Source organism: Stegodyphus dumicola, chromosome 8 (assembly GCF_044657685.1).
Source record: "Stegodyphus dumicola isolate Sdum_Otavi_A_Nest chromosome 8, ASM4465768v1".
Lineage (NCBI taxonomy): Eukaryota > Metazoa > Arthropoda > Arachnida > Araneae > Eresidae > Stegodyphus > Stegodyphus dumicola.
The window spans coordinates 153,388,198-153,408,724 of NC_140775.1; the positions used below are offsets into that span (position 1 = coordinate 153,388,198).

At 36.4% G+C, this 20,527-nt stretch overlaps 1 protein-coding gene across 1 annotated transcript in view; it reads left to right on the forward strand.

Annotated features, from left to right (window-relative positions):
* LOC118184417 (uncharacterized) overlaps positions 1–20,527 on the forward strand; it is a 43,706-nt gene that overhangs the window by 7,072 nt on the left and 16,107 nt on the right. Inside the window, exon 3 of the mRNA XM_085822604.1 lies at positions 5,232–5,304. Coding sequence (XP_085678730.1) covers positions 5,232–5,304 — 73 coding nt within the window. The remainder of the gene's footprint in view (positions 1–5,231; positions 5,305–20,527) is intronic.

Consider the following 20,527-nt stretch of genomic DNA (forward strand, 5'->3'; position numbering starts at 1 on the left):
TTTCTTGTTTAGTTACAAAGTTCCACTGTTCCAGTCCTGTAATTGCTGTGTCGAGAATACCGAGTAATCTGTCAATTGAATTTTTTTTTGTTTTCAATAACCTGTGTGTCACTTTCTTCACTATCGGAAGCGAATTATAATGACAAGGAACTTGATTTAAATCATATCAAAGACAGAGTACATCAAGATGAAATACTACATTTAGTAAGGAATTATAAGCCAAATAAAATAAAAACATCTGCCCTGAAGATAAGGATAGTGCTGACAGATCAACTTCCAATTCATTGTGCGCCACGGTGTTCCTCCCCTCCCTCACTGGCCGCAGAGCAGCGTGAAATTGATAAACAGATTTCGGAATGGTTAGATAAACAAAGGATTATGCCTTTATCCATTTTTTGCAGCAATTCCACTTTTTGTTTAATGGACTTTGAAACATACTTTCGCTTTGTAGATCCTTTACATATTAGTAAGTATATATCGGAAATTCTATTTGACATAATCGAAAGTTCAAGCTTACTTTTATAAAATTGCTCTAATAGTCTTCAAAAAATAATAAGCCGGATCTAATTCGAAGATTAAGGAACAACGCAATCTGAAACATTAACTTAATTAGATCATTTTAGCTTAGCTTATACCGTCCGTTATACATTAAACACGTGTGCATAAACGTATTATGCGCAGGTGCACACACATATTTGCAGCTGTAAAGGTCTTACATGCACACGTAAATGCCTATGCGTCAAAGCGACGCATGTGCAGAAAGTTTGTAGTTTTGAGGTCCGGATTATAGATCATTCTGGATTATGGGTGTCCGAATTAACGACTTTTGACTGTATGTGGAATTAGTGGCTATGTCTGTCTTTGAATGTTATCTTTCTAACTATGCAGTAAAGCCTATCCGAGTTATTACAATGCAAATAACATTGCCAATTCATTTCCCCAAATCGTACGGTTACATATGTATGTATACATTGGTGGACAATTACTAAGGATGGATAGCAGCAATAGCAACTACAAAATGGAAGGCAGGAAAATGTGAAAAATAGCATAAGTGCAGCATACAGTAAGACATGTTAAGTATATGCAAAGTTTTGAATTGGCAGAGTTGTTTGTTATGTGATGTGCTGTTAAAAGAGCTAAAGGATTGACGTGCATTGACCTTTGTTGTTCAGAAGGAAAATTTAACAGGAAAGAATGAATTGATGAATTTGCAATTTTCAATATGTCTTCCTGACATAACTTAGATGATTTTATGCATGGTGATATTATTGACAACACTGAAGGAGGAGGAAAAATAACAGATGTTGCTAGGAGGTTCATTGTAAACCATAGTATTGTTTCAAGACTTAGGAAATTGTTTCAAACAAATGGAATGTGTAGCAAACGTCACGAGGGAGGTCATGTTTGCAGTGCTGTGCCTGCAGAAGATAGGTACATAGTGCTATCAATAGAAAGAAGCAGCACAGCACAGCCATTGAAGTAGCAAATCAGTTACTTGCTGCTACTGGCAAGTTAATCTTCCGAAAAACTGTAGCTAGTCAAAGAGGACTATACACCTGCATCAATGGCTGCACGCTCTTATATGTGGTTACAGCTGGGACAAAGACTGGTCATGATAGATTAATGATGTTGTTCTGCTGCTTCATGTTTGTGTGTTCCTAGTGCTGTTGATGATAAATTTTTTCATGGAGAACAGTGCAATATGTCATCAAATAGTTGCTGTCCAGGAGTATCTAAAGAGCAAGGGTATTCAACACTTTGTATGGGTAGCATGTTCTCTAGACCTGAATCTTACTGAAAATGTTTGGGTTGCTTTGGAGAGGAGTCTTACTGGTCGACAGTGCCCTCCAAGTAAACAAGGTCACCCTCATCAATCACTAACAGAGAACTTACCCAACAGCTGCTTGATAACGTTGTGCAAATTATGACACAGTGTGTGGAATCTTACATTGCCCCCCTCCATGATGACCATGTCCCAAACTGACATCTTACGTGAGAATGGTAATTCCATTTTTTTCACTTTTACGTATTCAGTACAATGCTGACCATTTTGTCTCTTGAATATTTTCCAAAGCCTTCTAGATTTCCTAGCATGATAAATTATCTTTATTGTAATATGTTGGCTATCATCAAACCATGAAAGTTGGTGGAATTCCTGTCAATGTTGGGGCAATCATTCTTGTGGAATTGTGGCCTGTACTTCTGTTTGAAACTCTGTAACAATGAAACATTTGTCATCCCCCCCAACACAATCCACCAAACAGCCACTGCAGTGGAAATATTCAACACTTAAAGGCTCTCATCAATTTTTACTATTTTGTTTCTTTCTACTATTTTGTTTTTGTTTGTATTTATAAAGTCTTCTTAATAATGGAGTGCAGCATTAGAGTTTTACTAGTGATGAGCAAACTACATTAGCAGGAAAAACTACAAAAACTCATGTAACTTGAAAGATTTTACTGATTAGAGCATGGAAATTGCAAAAAAACATATATTTTACTACGCCTATCAAATCTACAGAATGAAGAATTATCTGTCTCTGCAAACAATAAATTTAAATAAGAGCATAGCAGATGTAAAAAGGGGAGGGAAAAGGTGGTGTTATAGTATTTTAGAGATTCGTAAAAAAAACTTGATAAGATATGTAGTCCTCCTTGATTGAAATGTAAGTTTTTACATGCATTATTTTAGATTGTCTAAAAGTTCTAGCAACAACAAAATATATTCATGATGAATAGCATCTTGAAGCTCCCTTGAATGCAGAGTAGGGTCTATAATGATCCAAGTTGGCATCCTAGTGCATTCCATACATGTTTAATTCGATTTAAATCCAAACAACATGTTAGCCACTCTACTTGCTGAATTCTTTTATCCTCAAGATAATCAGTTTTTTTGGTCAGCATGATAGTGATGATCATTTATTATCCATTAGGAGGAAGTTGTTACTAATTTCACCTCCAAACAAGTTGACTTAAGTGCCTTATCTCTGCATATTTCAACATTCATAGTTGCACTGGTAAAAAATGTGTAGATCAGTGCAGCTATTAAAAATTATCCTTTCCATACCATGATTCCACTGTGTGTGTAGCAGTGCTTTTCACAGATGTTTTTAGGCTTTTGCGTGCATTTTGCTCCCTCCAGATTGTAACACATCTGAAATCAAAAACAAAATAGGGCTCATCAGTAAAGGCAGCTTCAATCTGTAATACTCCAATCCCAATCAAGATGATCTCTGCACTGTAGTTGGGCACATTTCACAGCCTGAGTTAGTGGGACACAAATCATAGGTTTTCTTGCATACAGCCCTCTTTTATGAATCCCATCATTCATGGCATATCTGTATAGTCATGTTATAGTTGCTGTAGGAAACTTTTTTGTAATCTTTGCTGACATCAGTTTTCTATTTCATTTAGCAATCATAACAAAATAGCAATCCTTGAAAATATGTTGTGGCATATTTTCAACCTTGACCTAGTTGACTGCATACATAATTTGGGACCAAACCATTTCCCATTCTTGACATGACATTCTTGGTTATGTTTATATCTTTACAAACCTCTATTTGTGTTTCTACTGCTTCCATTCTTCACATGGCATTTATTGTAATCAGTCAGATGCCTTTTCAAAAACATGTTCAACCTTCTACATATATAGATTACATTCAACTACTTGTAGAATACTTGACTCATAGCACCCCTTTATGCCTCTTTCCACATATGCCAAAAGAATGGACACAAAAAAATTTACATATTTCTGTGAATACCACTGGATTATGTTATAATGTTGACCTTGAACTACTAAGTACCTCTCATTTGATGTCACTTAATATAATTAAGACAAAGCACTTCTTTTACAGTTCTTCTTTTAATTTTTCACACCAGTATGTAAGTGACTGTGTGTTAGAACTGTTAAACAGGTTTGCTTCATTAGTGCAGTTGCTTGAATGGGAATTGCCTTATAACAAAAAGGCAATTGGTGCATTTAATAATAAGGGCATGATAAGAAAGAAGTACTGTTGATTGAAACTTAGAAGATTTTGTATCTTCAAAGAAAAAATAATTCCTTATATTTATCTAATAATAAACTATCTAATCTAAGCTAGTGAAATTTCATAAAAATCCCTTTTCGTGATATGCAATATTTATTTGAAAACAAAGCCCTCCTTTTTTTGCTATAATTTTTACTAATATTTGCCAGTGTCTTATAATTGACTAATTTAATGAATTTATTTATCATCTATATAGAATAATTACATTGTTTACTACACTAAGTAAACTAAATAAATCCATATAGATATGTTATACTAAATAAACCATATAGATAATTACTGTACATATAAAGTGCATAGCTGCCTCGTATAATTGCCTCATCTAGTTGAGCAATTTCGGTTTAGACCTCCATCAACTAAATTGGTTATTTTTACATTAGAAAGTAAATAGATAATAATATATCATTAATTTTTTCTAATTTGTCTTTCCGTGCAGTGGTAAAATATTATATTGAATTAAGTAACTTGTCTTTCTCTTAAATCAGAAATAAATGAATTTTAACAAGAACTGCATTTTCATCTATATTTTATTTCATAAAATTTATTCTAAGATATAAGGGAGCTTTTATTTTTGAGTAAATATATAACAGAAATAGGCTTCTTAGAAAAGGAAGTTTAATAGGTTGAAACTTCATGTACAAAGAAAATTTGCATATGTTGTTTAAGTTTTATTTCAAAACTTTAAAACCATACTTCTTATGCAGGAAAAATTATATTGTTATATCGCATGAAACATTATCTAGTTATATTGCATGAAACATTATCTAGTTATATTGCATGAAGAGAAATCATTTTAAAACTGATGTGAAGGGGAAATTTCTTTTTCTATATTTCAATTCTTAGAATGGGAGAAAGATTTAAGTAGATTCAAATGTTGATTTAGATGGCAAATAATCAGTTATCACGAGTTAGTCTCATCCTAATTTTACGTATGCTAGTTCATAAAAAAATTTAAAAAAAAAAAAAAAAAAAAAAAAACGAAAAATGTCATTTATTTATTATTATTTTTGGGCTCTTATGCTAAGGTGCCTTCAATGTGTAATTTCAGATTTTAAAACTATCAGAATGTATACATCTTGCCGTTAAAGAAAAGGAATTTGCAGTATCATATAAATTTTGTTTTTTGTAGCATTTTCTTGTACAATATAAATTAAAATTTTAACATATTTATTTTTCATTTTAGGCAAATTGAAAAAGAATTTTATGCTAGCAAAATATTCCTGAATGGGGAAAAAGTGTCCAAAAAGGCTACCAATGTAAGTAAATTCCTTTTTTTTAATCATCTATGTTAAACATTAACTTTTCAGGAATCTGGCATTTTAGTGGAATGCATAATAGAACCATCCATGTAAACACACAGAAAATCTGTAGAAGGGTAGATTGTATTAAATGTAACAAGAGTAGCCATTTTGAGTTGTGTCAGTGAAAAATTTGCTCATGAGAAAAACCACATCCAGGTTGTAGTTAATTGCACTGATGTATGTGTACAATAAACAACTGATTTGATAGCTTCCTATTTAGTGCCAGTCTAATAAAAAAGGGTGTTAAGAATATCCTGTGAAACATTCCTTTTGACCCCTGCCATTCTTTTTAATTAGCCCAAAGGGGCAGTTTGCCCAGAAGGGCTATTAATTTCAATTTCACATTTTGTGTTGATTCGCTATAAATGGCGAATCACTTTTTAAATTGTTGCCACCAAATATTAGAGCCCTGTATTATATTTAAAGAAATTAAATAATGAAGAATCTGCATAAATGTATGTATGTTTCTCGCATTGTGATTAAACAACGGTACACAGCCATCAAATTTTGAATAACTTACGTCTCCACCCAAATATGGACATCTAGAAGCCCAAATTTGGAATTTGTTTTATAATCTATTTCATATTTTGTAAAGCATTTATGAGTTCTTTATTAAGAAACTCAGTGATTTCAAAGTGATATATTAGAGCCCTGTATTATATTTAAAGAAAATAAATAATGAAGAATCTGCATAAATGTATGTATGTTTCTCGCATTGTGATTAAACAACGGTACTTACAGCCATCAAATTTTGAATAACTTACGTCTCCACCCAAATATGGACATCTAGAAGCCCAAATTTGGAATTTGTTTTATAATCTATTTCATATTTTGTAAAGCATTTATGAGTTCTTTATTAAGAAACTCAATGATTTCAAAGTGAACAATGGCAAAACTGTATAGGGAAAAAAAAAAAAAATTGTATCTTGAGCATGAGACTGTGTATCAGAAATTCTAAAGATATGCTTTTTTAATTATTTTGTGATATTGCTGTGGAATTGAATTTTATGATTTAGGTGTAAAGAACATGATATTTAATAAATAAAGGTAACACAAAATGTTAAAAAATGCTTTTTGGGGCATAATATAAAATTAATTGAAGAATAAAATGACGTCTTCTATGTACATAACAAACATTTATTTAAACTACGAAGACGTTGAACAGCAGAGTAGAAACATGATATTACACAGCGCTTAGCCCTTCTCTCTTACATGCATTACTCACCATTGACTTTGGCTAACTGCCTACTAAGTATAAGTATTACGCAGCAGAGAACTTGCTTATCATGCGCATGCGCTAGGGGAATCGACGTCGGTTGCCAACATACCCCCTTTCGACGTTGATTCTCCTATTCCTGAAAAATAAAACAAAATACATACTAAACAGTATTCAATCCTACAATTGTACAACAGTTTTGATGTTTAACAGGAGTCGGGTTTGGTAAACACATCAGCTCCCATTTCACTGGTAGGTATGTACTTCACATCTAATTCACCGCGTTCATACACTTCACGCACAAAATGATGGCGAATGTCTATGTGCTTTGTACGGGAGTGAAACACAGAGTTCTTTGTAATTTTCTGAGCTCCTTGATTGTCGCAGTATATTGTTGTTGGGTGTTCTATGTTGTAACCCAGCTCCTTCAGGAAACGACGTAGGTAGACAGTTTCTTTGGCGGCCTCAGACAGAGCCATATATTCCGCCTCCGTTGAAGATAGAGCTACACTGCGTTGTTTTACATACGTTTGCTGAGAATCGGTAAAAACGATAAGATCGTCTACATAAACGATTATAATAGTTTCACTGTTAGGCGTCTTTTTAATATAAACACAATTATCTGAATTAAGAGATTTAAATTTCATAGATTTCAATTTTTCATCCAACTTTTTGTACCACTGACGTCCTGACTGTTTAAGACCGTATAATGATCTGTTTAAAAGACACACTTTATCTGAATTAGTTTCATCGCGAAAACCTTCGGGAATTTCCATGTAGATTTCTTCATCTAAATTTCCATTAACATAGGCCATTACAAAATCTAATTGGTAACCTTTGAGATTGTGTTCTACTGCGTAGGCTAAAACTGTTCTTATGGAACTTAATCTAGCAACAGGGGAAAAGTTTTCAGTGAAATCGAGACCAGGGATTTGAGCGCACCCTTTAGCAACTAGCCTAGCTTTGTATTTTTCGATAGTGCCGTCATGATTATATTTTAATTTAAGAACCCATTTGCTACCAATAACTTTCTTGTTTTCAGGTCTTTTTACTAATTCCCAAGCCTTTTCTTGAACAAGCGAGTTATATTCTAACAGCATGGCATTATGCCAATTTTCAGCATATGGTCCATTTAATGCTTCTTGCACCGTAGGATTAATGCTTTCCTCAACAACATTTTGAGTTTGTTCATTTTTATTTACAACTGTATAATGATATTCCTTTTTAGGCCTTCCTGGCAAACCTGTTTTTATTTTCTTGGGTCGACCAGGCCCCCTTTTAATCAGGATAGGAAGCATTGATTCGCTATCTAAATCACTTCCGCTTTCCTTTTCAGCTTCAGAGTGAAGTGGCGACTCCCTACCGTCCAGAGGTGATGATTCATCACAACATGTTTTATTTATAATTTTTTCCTCCGGAGCGAAAGGCAGATTTATTTCTTGCTCTGAGTCATAACTACAGCAGTTTTCAAACTCATTAATAAATTTTACGTCTCTGCTTATTATCACTTTACGTGCCTCGGTATCCCAAAGTCTATACGCTTTTGATTCATCAGAATAGCCAATAAAAATACATTCTTTAGATCGAATATCAAATTTGCCTATTCCTGGCCTTTTATTTAGCGAAAATGCTTTTTGGCCAAAGGTTCTGAAGTGAGAGACAGCAGGTACTCTGCCAAACATCACTTCATAAGGTGTTTTTATTTCGTGTTTTAAACCTCGCGTTGGGCAGCGATTTCGAATGTAAGCAGCCGTATTGACGGCTTCGGCCCAGAATTTCTGAGGCAGATTGGATTGCAATAACAAACATCGCGCCATTGAAACTAAAGTGCGATTTAATCTTTCGGCGACGCCATTCTGGGCTGGCGTGTAAGGAGTGCTCATTTCGTGTTTTATTCCCGCATCATTAAGAAATTTATTAAAGTCTTTCCCTAAATATTCTAGCCCGTTATCGGTTCGCAGGATTCTGATTTTAGAGTTAAGTTTATTTTCAAAAGATGCTTAAAAATTTTTGAAAGCCTCTTTAACCTCATCCTTAGATTTCAGAAAATAAACACGAACATATCGAGATTTATCATCGATAAATGTTGCGAAATAAAATGATCCACCGATTGATTCAGTTCTCATGGGACCACACAAATCAGAATGAATTAGATTCAACAATTCAGTACTTCTATATTCAGATTCTTTGGGAAGAGGGGTTGCGGTTTGTTTACCCTGAATGCATACCTTACAAGTAGAAAGAGAGTCATTTTGAGAAAAAGAAAGACCTCTAACCATGTTATTTATTTGAAGTTTTTTAAGATCATTTTCATTTAAATGGCCAAATCTTATATGCCACTGATCTATTTCTTTAGCAATTGATACAGATTCAAATATTGGCATGACAAAATAAAGATCATTTTCGCGTTTAGCTAAAATTACTGTTTCGTTATTAGAATTAATTATTTGAGCACATTTTTCTTTGAAAATTACTGAAAGATTATTTTCAGTTACTTTAGACACTGAGATTAAATTATTTTTCAAATCAGGTACACACAATACATTTTTGAGTTTGATATTTTCAGTTTTAGAACCTATGCGAACTTTAAATTTAACAGTTCCTTTTCCAATAGCTTTAACAGTTTTATCAGCAGCTAATTTAACATAAGTATCACCTACCTCGTGAATTTCTTGAAACAGTTCCTTGCTGTTACACATATGCGATGTTGCACCACTATCCAGACAAAAAATGGCTTTAGAATTAGTATTAGTGCATGCTACGGCTTTTTCTTGCTCCAAGGAATTCTGATATTCTGCAGACATCGCAGTTTCACTGAGGCATTTGCTTTTAGTTTCTTTATTTTTCTTCCTACATTCCGATGCTCTATGCCCATAGATATGGCAGAAGTTGCATCTGTAGTTAACTGGATACTGTCTTCGGTTTGCAGATTTATCTGGTTTCGGTTTAGGAATCGGTCGTTGAGTATACTTCCGATCTTTTGAATAGCACGCATGTTGTGGTTCAGAAAACGTTGAATCTTTATTTTTGCGAGCGTTAGCTTCTTCCAACAGTTTAATTTTCAGCATTTCTGGAGAAGGCAGTTCATCACGAGATTCGATTGCTATTCGAAAGCTTTCATAAGAGTCCGGTATGCTATATAAAAGCAATATTGTAAGCAAATCATCCGTTTTGTTTATTTGTTTATTTCCATTTCTTTCAGTTTGTCCACAAGAATAAAAAAATCATTTAGATGAACAGTTATTTGTTTAGAATCACTCATTTTTGTAAAAAGCAATTTTTTTAGAATTGTGGCCTTTCTAGCTGGTCCCTTCGATTCGTAAATAGAATGCAATTTATGCCACAGTTCGTGAGATATTACACAATTCTTTACTTGTGGAAGTTCACTGGGTAAGATGGATAGGATTATATCCGCTCGTGCCTTTTGGTCAGTAGTTTTCCATTTAGCAAATTCTTCACCAGGTTCTGGTTTCGGAATTTTCCCAGTTACATAGTCCCAATGATCATTTTTAATCAGTATTGCTTCCATTTGCAACTTCCACGTGTCAAAGTTGTCCTTGTTTAGCTTTTCAATTGACACTGTATTAGTCGTCGCCATTTTCATTTCAGTCGACGCAGCTTGGCTTGCCGAAAGAATTTAACAATGGTAGTTGCTCTGCACAGTTAAGCGCAATCTGGGCCCATAACCTATGAAGAATAAAATGACGTCTTCTATGTACATAACAAACATTTATTTAAACTACGAAGACGTTGAACAGCAGAGTAGAAACATGATATTACACAGCGCTTAGCCCTTCTCTCTTACATGCATTACTCACCATTGACTTTGGCTAACTGCCTAAGTATAAGTATTATGCAACAGAGAACTTGCTTATCATGCGCATGCGCTAGGGGAATCGACGTCGGTTGCCAACATTAATTAATTTTTTTTTTTAATTTTAAGATAATCTCTACAGTCTTGCAAGACTACCTGTTCCATTGTTTCTACCTGTTCTTGACTATTATGACTGTTAAAAAACCTGTTTCAGGAAGTCCTGGTTTTTGTTATTTGGCCTCAGTACAAAATCATCTTTAAATAGAAGAGCCTATTTTTATCATTATATTCATAATTCTCTTAACCATATCTTCAGTTATGGATTTAAACAGGATTGGACATAAACCCTAAAGTTGTCCTTGAAGCCAGAGTTGGACAAAATGCAGTTACAGTTACCATTACATTGTAATTGCAATTATCTTGTAATTCTGAACCCTAATTACAATTACAGTGCAATTGAAATCACATTGTAATTGTATAATCTAATTATAATTACAATGTAATTGCAATTATATTGGGTTTTTAACAAAAGTTTCCTGACACCTCAAATATCATCCATGCAAAGTGTTCGCATTTGCATGTTTAATCATATTTTGTCAAACAATTTTTGGCATTTTGTAAAAAAATATGACACTGTGAAGGTTTGATATCGAAAGTCAAAAACAAGGACTATAACATTCAAGAAGCAGAGTGCTCTGACCGCCCTACTGATATTGATGAGGCCTGCTTGCAAGAACTTGTCGAAGAAGTTCAGTGTGCAAACACTCAAGAGCTTGCTGAGGAGTTAAACGTTTGTGCCATGTCCATTAGTTGCACTATGCATTGCATAAACTTGACATACAAGTTCAATCGCTGGGTGCCACCTGAGCTGATGCAAGCAGATAAGGATAAACATGTTTGGGCCTGCACTAATCTCCTCGAATGTCAACACAAGGACAAAATTCTGGACCAGATCATTACTTGTGAAGAAAAAGTGGATTTACTTCAACAACATAGGCTGAAAAGGGGATTGGTCTGCGACCGGTGAACCCATCTGCAACATCACAAAGCACAGTTTGACTAACAAAAAGATCATGCTTTGTATCTGGTGAGATTGCTGTGGTATTATCCACAAAGAATAGCTGGAAAAAGGTAAAACCCTCAACAGTAAGGTGTACAACGAGATGCTAGTTTGTGTTGATGCTGCTCTCAAAGAAAAATGTCAAACTGAGTTTTGGTGCAAAAAGGTAATGTTCCATCAAAGTAATGCAAGACCACATGTATCTGCATTCACCGGCTGAACTCTGTATGGGCTCGAATGGGATCTTTTGCCACACCCACCATATAGCCCCTACATCGCTCCTTTGGACTTCTACCTTTTTCTACACCTGCAGCTATATCTTGCTGATGTTATCTTCCATTCTGCGCGGGGCTTCCAAAATGAAGTTGATCAATTTTTGGACTCGCAGTCACCAAGTTTCTAGCACTGAAAGCTTTGAAAAACTACCAAAACGTTGACACGAAATCATAGACTTGGGTGGCGATTACTACTCGCACTAAAGATATTGCTTTCATGATTTTTCTTCTAACTTTATTAAGAATGTTTTTTGGTGGAAAACTTTTGTTACAACCAAATATAATGTTAATTACAATTGCACTGTAATTGTAATTGCAGTAGGTAATTAGAATTATGTATGAAGGAAAGTAACTTGTTCCTAATAATTTTTGTTACATAGCTTAGTGGAATCAAGATCATAATTGAACATTTCATTAAATGACCATATATCACCATTTTGAATACTGAGGTGTTAAATAATACAAAGCAATAATCACACATAAGGAATTTATTATTATGTTCCATCTATAATCATCCTGCTTAATTTCTGCATGTATAGCAGCTCATAATATCAGCATAAGTTATAAATTAATCCTTTGTTAAATACTACATATATTTTCAGTAAATTTGTAAATGATATATAGTTAAAGTGGGATGTATTTACAGGAACTAATTTTGGCTGTTTCATGTAGAATTAAATGTGCTTTATTAAACAAATATGTGTATTAATGATATTTACCAACAGATATATGGATTTGATTAAGGGAAAGCAAACAAAGACTGTATGCCTATGGAATGAGAAGCCTTTATGGGAGATTTGTTAAGGGAACTCATCTTTTTCATATTTTACATAGGAAATAAATTATGAAACCTTTATTTAATCTTTTCATTTATTCCATTTTTCTCGCTTAGCTGATAGAAACATGACAGTGATCCATTATCATCTTACTTAATTGCTGTGTGTACTAGAATTTCCATAATGGTATTGAGTGCAGATTAATTTATTATTGAATACAACACATATTTTTAATAAATTAATATTATAATCATTATTTACTTTCAAGTAATTGCATACATGATCTATTTCCCAGAGCTTCAGATAGAAATAAACAAGCATAGTTTTTAAGTGTCTGTAGATGACTGTTCCAGCAGAAGGTTAGATTATATGGATTATGGCAAAGTACTCAAAGGCTGTCTGTCTAAGGAGAGAAATACTTCTGTGGAGGACTTTCTAAGGAAAACTGGCTGATTTTCATATTACAGTGGAGAAAACCTCAAAAAGGGCTATTATCAATGAGCCTGTTTGGCAAACTTTAAGCTAGGATCAAAATAATAATGCTAACAATCTTACTGCTTGAGCACTGGTAGATGTTGAATGCAAAAAAAATTGGCTTATATTGCATCCAAAAACCATCCTGCATAATTATTAAGTGAACTCCAACTTGAGTAATGATATTAAACTATGAAACAGGCCTTTATTAAAATATAACTCATATTTTCAATAAATATGTAAAACATATCATAGTGTTACGAATTTAGTATTTAAAAAGCTAATATTAGTTCAATTATAAATTAATTGGTTTTATTTCTCGCGCAGTGCAGCGCGTGACGAATATTAAAAGAAAGCTAAGCCGGAAAATTGAAAATGCAAGAGCGCGTGCATTAAATAAATAAATATCTCTTTTTGATTTCGAGAAAGTACTGGAAAATTCTAGCGCATGATTTTAAAATCTTATAAAAGGAGGAAAACATCTCAGTTTGTAGTCGTTGCTTAGTTTGTTGTTGTTTAAAAAAACTAATGTTGTTGATTGTAGCGAATTCGTGGATTAGCGTTCTTTAGCTGTTTTGAATTACGTTCTATTGGACATTTGAGTAGTTAAAAGAAAACTACTGTGAGATATTGTAATACTGCGTGATAATTTGAGAAAATTTAAGCATTTTTGTTGTGATAATAATAAATTTTTGTTCATTTTTTTTCATCGGACTTGTGCGTTCATTTCATAACGAACCCATACGCACGCAACAATTTTTGGTGTCAGGAGTGGGGTTTGAATGCCAATAACAAGAGCAATGGAAGAACAATTCAGGCAAATGATGACTGCATTTGCTGCTTTCCAAGAAAAGATGGAAGGGGCCGTCAAATCCGTTAAGGAAGAAATGAAATTGGGCCAGGAATCCGTTAAGGAAGAAATGAAATTGGGCCAGGAATCCGTTAAGGACGAAATGAAAGCCGTTCAAGCTGGTCAAGAAAAGATTGAAGCATGTCAAGAAGAAATGAAAAGAGAAATTACCTGCATAATAGAAAATAAATTTGAAGCTATGGAAGGCAGAATTGACACAGTTGAAAATAAAGTTGGACAAATTGAAGAAAAAGTTTCTTTCGTAAAAGATCAAATTGAAGAAAGAGTTTCTTCGGTGAAAGAAGAAATAGAAAAAAAGTTTCTTCTGTAAAAGAACATATAGAAGGGAGAGTTTCGGCTGTGGAGGAACGAATTGAAGGAAGAGTTTGTGCCGTCCAACACCAAGTCGAACAACAAATTGATGAGAGAGTTTCTGCAGTTGCCAAAGAAATGGAAACGTTAAAGAAATTCGTAGCGACGGCAGGGAGCAAGAATGATGATTTTAAATTCTTACCGATGCCTGCTCGTCCATTTCTGAAGCTATCCACATATGATGAGAAGACATCCTGGCAAGTGTACAAGACCCAGTTTTCTATCGTTGCGGATGCGAATGGATGGGATTCCCAAGCTAAGGCCTGTCATCTCGCCGCTTCTTTAAGAGCCGACGCAGCGGATATCCTTCAGACTCTTCCCGAAAACAAAAGGTTAGATTTCGAAGCTCTGTCCGGCGCTTTGGAGCTGCGCTTTGGCGAGAAATGTTTAAAAGACTACAGCAGGCTTCAATTAAAATCCCGTCAACAGAAGCCCACTGAATCACTTCAGGAGCTCGCCACGGATGTTGAAAGGCTGTCACATCACGCCTTTTCGGAGTGCCCGACAGAAACAAGGGAAATCCTGTCCCTGCAATATTTCATCGATGGCATCCGGGATACTGAAATACAAAAAGCTCTACGAATGGCGGATGTAAAAGATTTAAAAAGCGCTCTAGTGTACGCCATGAAATTCGAGGCAGCCCAGCAAGCCACTCGTCGAGACCGCCACCCAGTCAGAGCTGCTCAAGTCCAGGAGCCAGGGGATCAAGTCACCGCTCGTCTAGACGATTTAACTAGACAACTGAACGCCTTGAGACGGAATATTGGTGAGAAGAAACTGACCGTTAAGTGCTGGAACTGCAGTGCTGAAGGACACATACGACGAAACTGCAGAATACCCCAGGGTACGGATGTTAAGACCGCTTCTAACAAGCAGCAGGGAAACTAATTAATGGCCATCCCGCGGTACCTCACGCGTCACAGTGTTTACAGCAGGTTAGTAACAGCGCTTTAATTGCCGCCCATAGCGGACAACACACATGGACACATGCAAGAAACCGAAGAACAGCCCAGGGTACGGATGTTAAGACCGCTTCTAACAAGCAGCAGGGAAACTAATTATGGTGTCAGAAGTGGGATGAACCACTTGTCCTTGTTTTGCATGCCCAGTACATATATGAACTTGAAAATGAGCCTCTGATTCAAAAAGATAATTGCAACCACAACATTGATATTGATTCAAATCCACCAATGATGGTGCCCCGGGTGAGGATGTTAAGACCGCTTCTAACAAGCAGCAGGGAAACTAATTAGTGGCCATCTCGCGGGGCGGAGGTTGCCAGATAATGAAAAGCCCCAGTTTAAAGCGCTTCAGATTTCTGCAGTGAGAGGCGGCAGTAATGGACTTTTCATAATAGGACATATTAACGGAGTCCCCTGCAATATGACGATAGACACAGGAGCCAACGTTACCATCATCCGAAAAGATTTGGCTCAACAACTGGAAAGCAAACTTATCTGGACGCCGCCCTGCGTTACCCTACAGACTGTGACTGGTGAGAAGATCGACATCAATGGGAAAGTAAATGTTAACATCACGTTTGGAAGTGCCGCTTACCATCACACGGCATATGTAGCAGAGATCACTGATTCTTGCATACTCGGATTGGACTTTCTAAGGAAATACAATTTTTCCTTGGACTTTAAAAATAACGAATTGCATTCTGCGTCTGAGGACATAATGTTATTTGGAATTAATAATGAAGAAGTTAAATCTGTCCACAGAATCATAGCACAAGACAATATCACAATACCGGCAAGAACAGAAATTTTACTCCCTGGATCTATAGCCGAAAACAGAGATTTCCGCTACGGCATCATAGAATATCCCAATAACTGTAATAGCCCGAAAGGAGTACTAGTAGCCTCAACACTCGTCGACCTATCAAGAATGGTTATCCCGGTGAGAGTTGCCAATGTAACTGAGAAGGCGAGAGTTATTAAGAAAGGCGACGTGGTTGCAGCATGTACTCCAGTAACCAGCGTTGAAAGAAAGAGCAATATCCAAGAATCCGTGTCCTCATCAGAGAGCATTACATCGGAGTTATTGCAGAATGCGCAATTGAACGATGAAGAGAAGAATGCTGCCGATCGCGTCATCAAAGATCTTCAAGTTGTTTTCTCCTGCTCGTCTTCTGACGTGGGTCGAACTAGTTTGACACAACATAGAATAGATACCGGCGATCATCCCCCGATCAAGCAACATCCAAGACGTCTACCGTTTGCTAAACAGGAAGAGGTGCGAACACTGTTGAAAGATATGGAAGAAGGCGATGTCATCGAGCCTTCAGCGAGTCCATGGGCATCTCCCATCGTTCTCGTCAGAAAGAAAGACGGCTCAACAAGATTTTGCGTTGACTATCGCCGGTTGAATGAGGTTACGAAGAAAGACAGTTACCCTCTTCCTAGAATTGACGACATTCTAGACACTCTTTCTGGAAGCAAGTGGTTCTCAACACTTGATTTAAAGAGTGGGTATTGGCAGGTAGAAATACAGCCTGAAGACCGAGAAAAGACGGCATTTACTACGGGACAAGGGCTTTGGCAATTCAAGGTGATGCCGTTTGGACTGTGTAATGCGCCGGCAACATTCGAACGTCTTATGGAGACTGTTTTGAAAGGTCTTTCCTACGAAGCCTGCCTGATATACCTGGACGACATCATCATCGTCGGAAAGAGTTTTGAAGAACATTTAGAAAATCTTAGGAAGGTGCTTCAGAAACTGAAAGAAGCCAATCTGAAGCTGAGTCCCGCTAAATGCAAATTGTTCCGAAAGGAAGTGACTTACCTGGGACATGTCATCTCTGCAGAAGGTGTGCGCACAGATCCTGAAAAGGTATCAGCGGTTAAATCCTGGAAACGTCCTGAAAATGTCCATCAGCTCAGAAGCTTCCTAGGGCTTTGCACCTACTATAGGAGATTCGTGAAGGACTTTTCTTCCATCGCAAGAACCCTTCACAAGCTGACAGAGAGCAAGCAAAGATTCTTGTGGACAAAAGAATGCGAGGATGCATTTAACAACTTAAAGGAGGCTTTAACATCTGCTCCAATCCTGACGTATCCTCAGCTCGACCGACCATTTATTCTTGACACCGACGTGAGCAATGAAAGTGTCGGTGGTGTTTTGTCCCAAGAAATAGACGGCCAAGAACGTGTAGTGGCCTACTGGAGCAAGTGCCTGTCTAAACCGGAGAGGAATTATTGTGTCACCAGGAAAGAGTTGCTCGCCATAGACAAAGCTGTAGAACAGTTCCATCACTATCTATATGGCAGAAAATTCCTGCTCCGCACCGATCATGCATCATTGACCTGGCTTTTAAATTTCAAGAATCCTGAGGGTCAAATAGCCAGGTGGATACAGAGACTCCAAGAATATGACATCACTATCCGTCATCGTAAGGGATCATCACACGGAAACGCCGACGCCCTGTCTAGAAGATCTTGCCAAGAAAGCTGCCGATATTGTTCCAGGGTGGAAGCGAAATACGAGCTGCTGACTCCGGTCGCAAGACAAATTACAACATCGACATCGGCTGATCGAGAACCGTGGAGTGATGATGAAGTCAGGAAAGACCAGCTGGAAGACCGCGACATTAAACCGATAATTGATTTAATGGATTCATCAACCAGAAAACCTACCTGGCAGGACATTTCTATCTGTAGTCCTACAACCAAACAGTATTGGGCACTCTGGGATTCACTTCACATTCGAAACGGCGTCTTATACCGGAAATTTGAATCGGATGATGGGAAGACGTTCCGATGGCAGCTGATACTTCCAAGATCCCACATTCCTGATGTCCTTAAAGAACTACATAACAGCCCTACGGGAGGTCACTTTGGAATAATGAAGACCTTACAGAGAGTTCGTGAGCGCTTTTACTGGAATAATGCAAAGGATGACGTGCAAAAGTGGTGCCGATCCTGCGATGCCTGTGTAGGTCGGAAAGGACCGAAGAGACGCAGCCGAGGCAAGCTGCAACGTTACAACGTAGGGGCGCCTTTTGAACGTTTCGCCTTTGACATCTTAGGACCTCTGCCACGAACTGCTAATGGCAACAAATACATACTCGTTGTCATTGATTACTTCACCAAGTGGCCTGAAGCGTACCCTGTTCCTGATCAAGAGGCTGTCACAGTAGCTGAGGTAATGATACAGCACTGGATTTCCAGGTTCGGAGTGCCTCTTCAGTTACATTCCGATCAGGGAAGGAATTTTACCTCGGCAGTAATCAAAGAACTATGCAAACTACTCGGCATTGACAAAACTCAAACGACGCCATTGCATCCCCAGTCGGACGGCATGGTAGAGAGGTTCAATCGAACCATCCTTAATAACCTCTCATTAGTGGTTTCCAGAAACCAACAGGACTGGGACAAGGAATTACCACTCTTTTTACTGGCTTACCGCAGTGCTGTCCACGACACTACCGGCTATTCTCCATCACAAATGCTCTTCGGTCGTGATCTTCGTCTGCCTTGTGATCTATTGTTTGGCTGCCCTCCGGATGCTCCTTCATCGTCTGAGGAATATATTCAAGATCTCCAGGCCTGGTTTGAAGTGATGCACAACTTTGCACGAGAGCGAGTCAACTTGGCGACGGAGAAGATGAAGACCCGATACGACACAAGAGCTACTGAACATCAATTCCACGAAGGAGACAAGGTGTGGCTGTGGAATCCGACTCGACGGAAAGGACTTTGTCCGAAATTACAGTCACCTTGGGATGGCCCGTACACAATCCTAAACAGGCTGAATGACGTCGTGGTTCGGATTCGTAAGTCTTCGAACTCTAAACCTAAAGTTGTTCATTACGACAGGTTAGCACATTACTATGGCCATAGTACATAATGTAAATAATTGTAAATAGTATAAGACCTTTTTGTTTATAAATGTGTATTTGATTTGATTTGTATTTAGTATTTGATTTGCATTTAGTATTTGATTTGTATTTAGTATTTGATTTATATTTAGTATTTGTTTTGTATTTAGTATTTGATAGCATTTGATTTGTTCAAGTTAGTTATTGCATTTATTGTTTATATTGTTTGATATTGTAATGTAATGTTTATGCCTCAGTTGCATTTATGCCACAGTTGTAAATTTAGCTTCCTGTCCAGGGATTGTACTGCCCGGGACGTGCAGTCCTTGGGAAGGGGGCAGTGTTACGAATTTAGTATTTAAAAAGCTAATATTAGTTCAATTATAAATTAATTGGTTTTATTTCTTGCGCAGTGCAGCGCGTGACGAATATTAAAAGAAAGCTAAGTCGGAAAATTGAAAATACAAGAGCGCGTGCATTAAATAAATAAATATCTCTTTTTGATTTCGAGAAAGTACTGGAAAATTCTAGCGCGTGATTTTAAAATCAATTAATTTATAATTGAACTAATATTAGCTTTTTAAATACTAAATTTGTAACAATATTATTTTTTATTGGTTGATGTATTTGCCTGAACTAGTTTCCAAAGTTTCAGATAAAAATAAACAAGTATAATCTTATTAAAAGAAGTATCTGAAGATGACAGTTGCGGGCAGAAAAATAGGGTTATTTTCTAGAGACAATCTTGCATAATTATTGAGTGAAGTTCAACTTACAGTTATGATACTAACTTATAGTAATTGCAGAACTTTGAAATAGGTTTTCATTAAATATAACCCATATTTTCAATACATATTTAAAATACATTATTTTTTATGAATGAATGCACCTGCTGGAACCATTTTTCTTAGCCTTAGGAAAAAATAAATAAATATTATTAAGAAGTCTGTGAAGATGACAGTTCCTAGCAGAAAAATGGCATTTTTCTATCCGAGATTATCATATTTAAATAATATGTGAACTACAAATTCTAGTAAGGGTATTAACTATGAATTAGGCCCTTTTTAAATACAGTACAAAGTTTGTAATCCGGACTCGTCGGGACTTTGGCGATTCCGGATTAAGCATTTATCCAGATTATAGATCACCAATTTAAATCTGGTAAAATGACATGCAGAAATGATACAAAATATGAAATCGTAATTTATGAAATAAAGAACAATTATGATCTAAAGGGTATCAAAATTTACAAAAAAAAAAGCTTAATATTTATTTGTTTACTTTATTAAACATTTCTTTCAATGTAAGTTGTTTAAGATGCTTCCACAAAAAATTCAAAAAGTTCTTTTTTCTTGTGTCATATACAGTGGACTTTCCAATGCCATACTTCTCGCATAATTTTGAGATGGATAGGCTTTCATCCATTTTTTGTAGTAATTCCACTTTTTGTTTAATGGACATTGAAACATGCTTTCGCTTTGTAGATCCTTTGGCAGCTCTAGAATTGGAAACTCTTTTT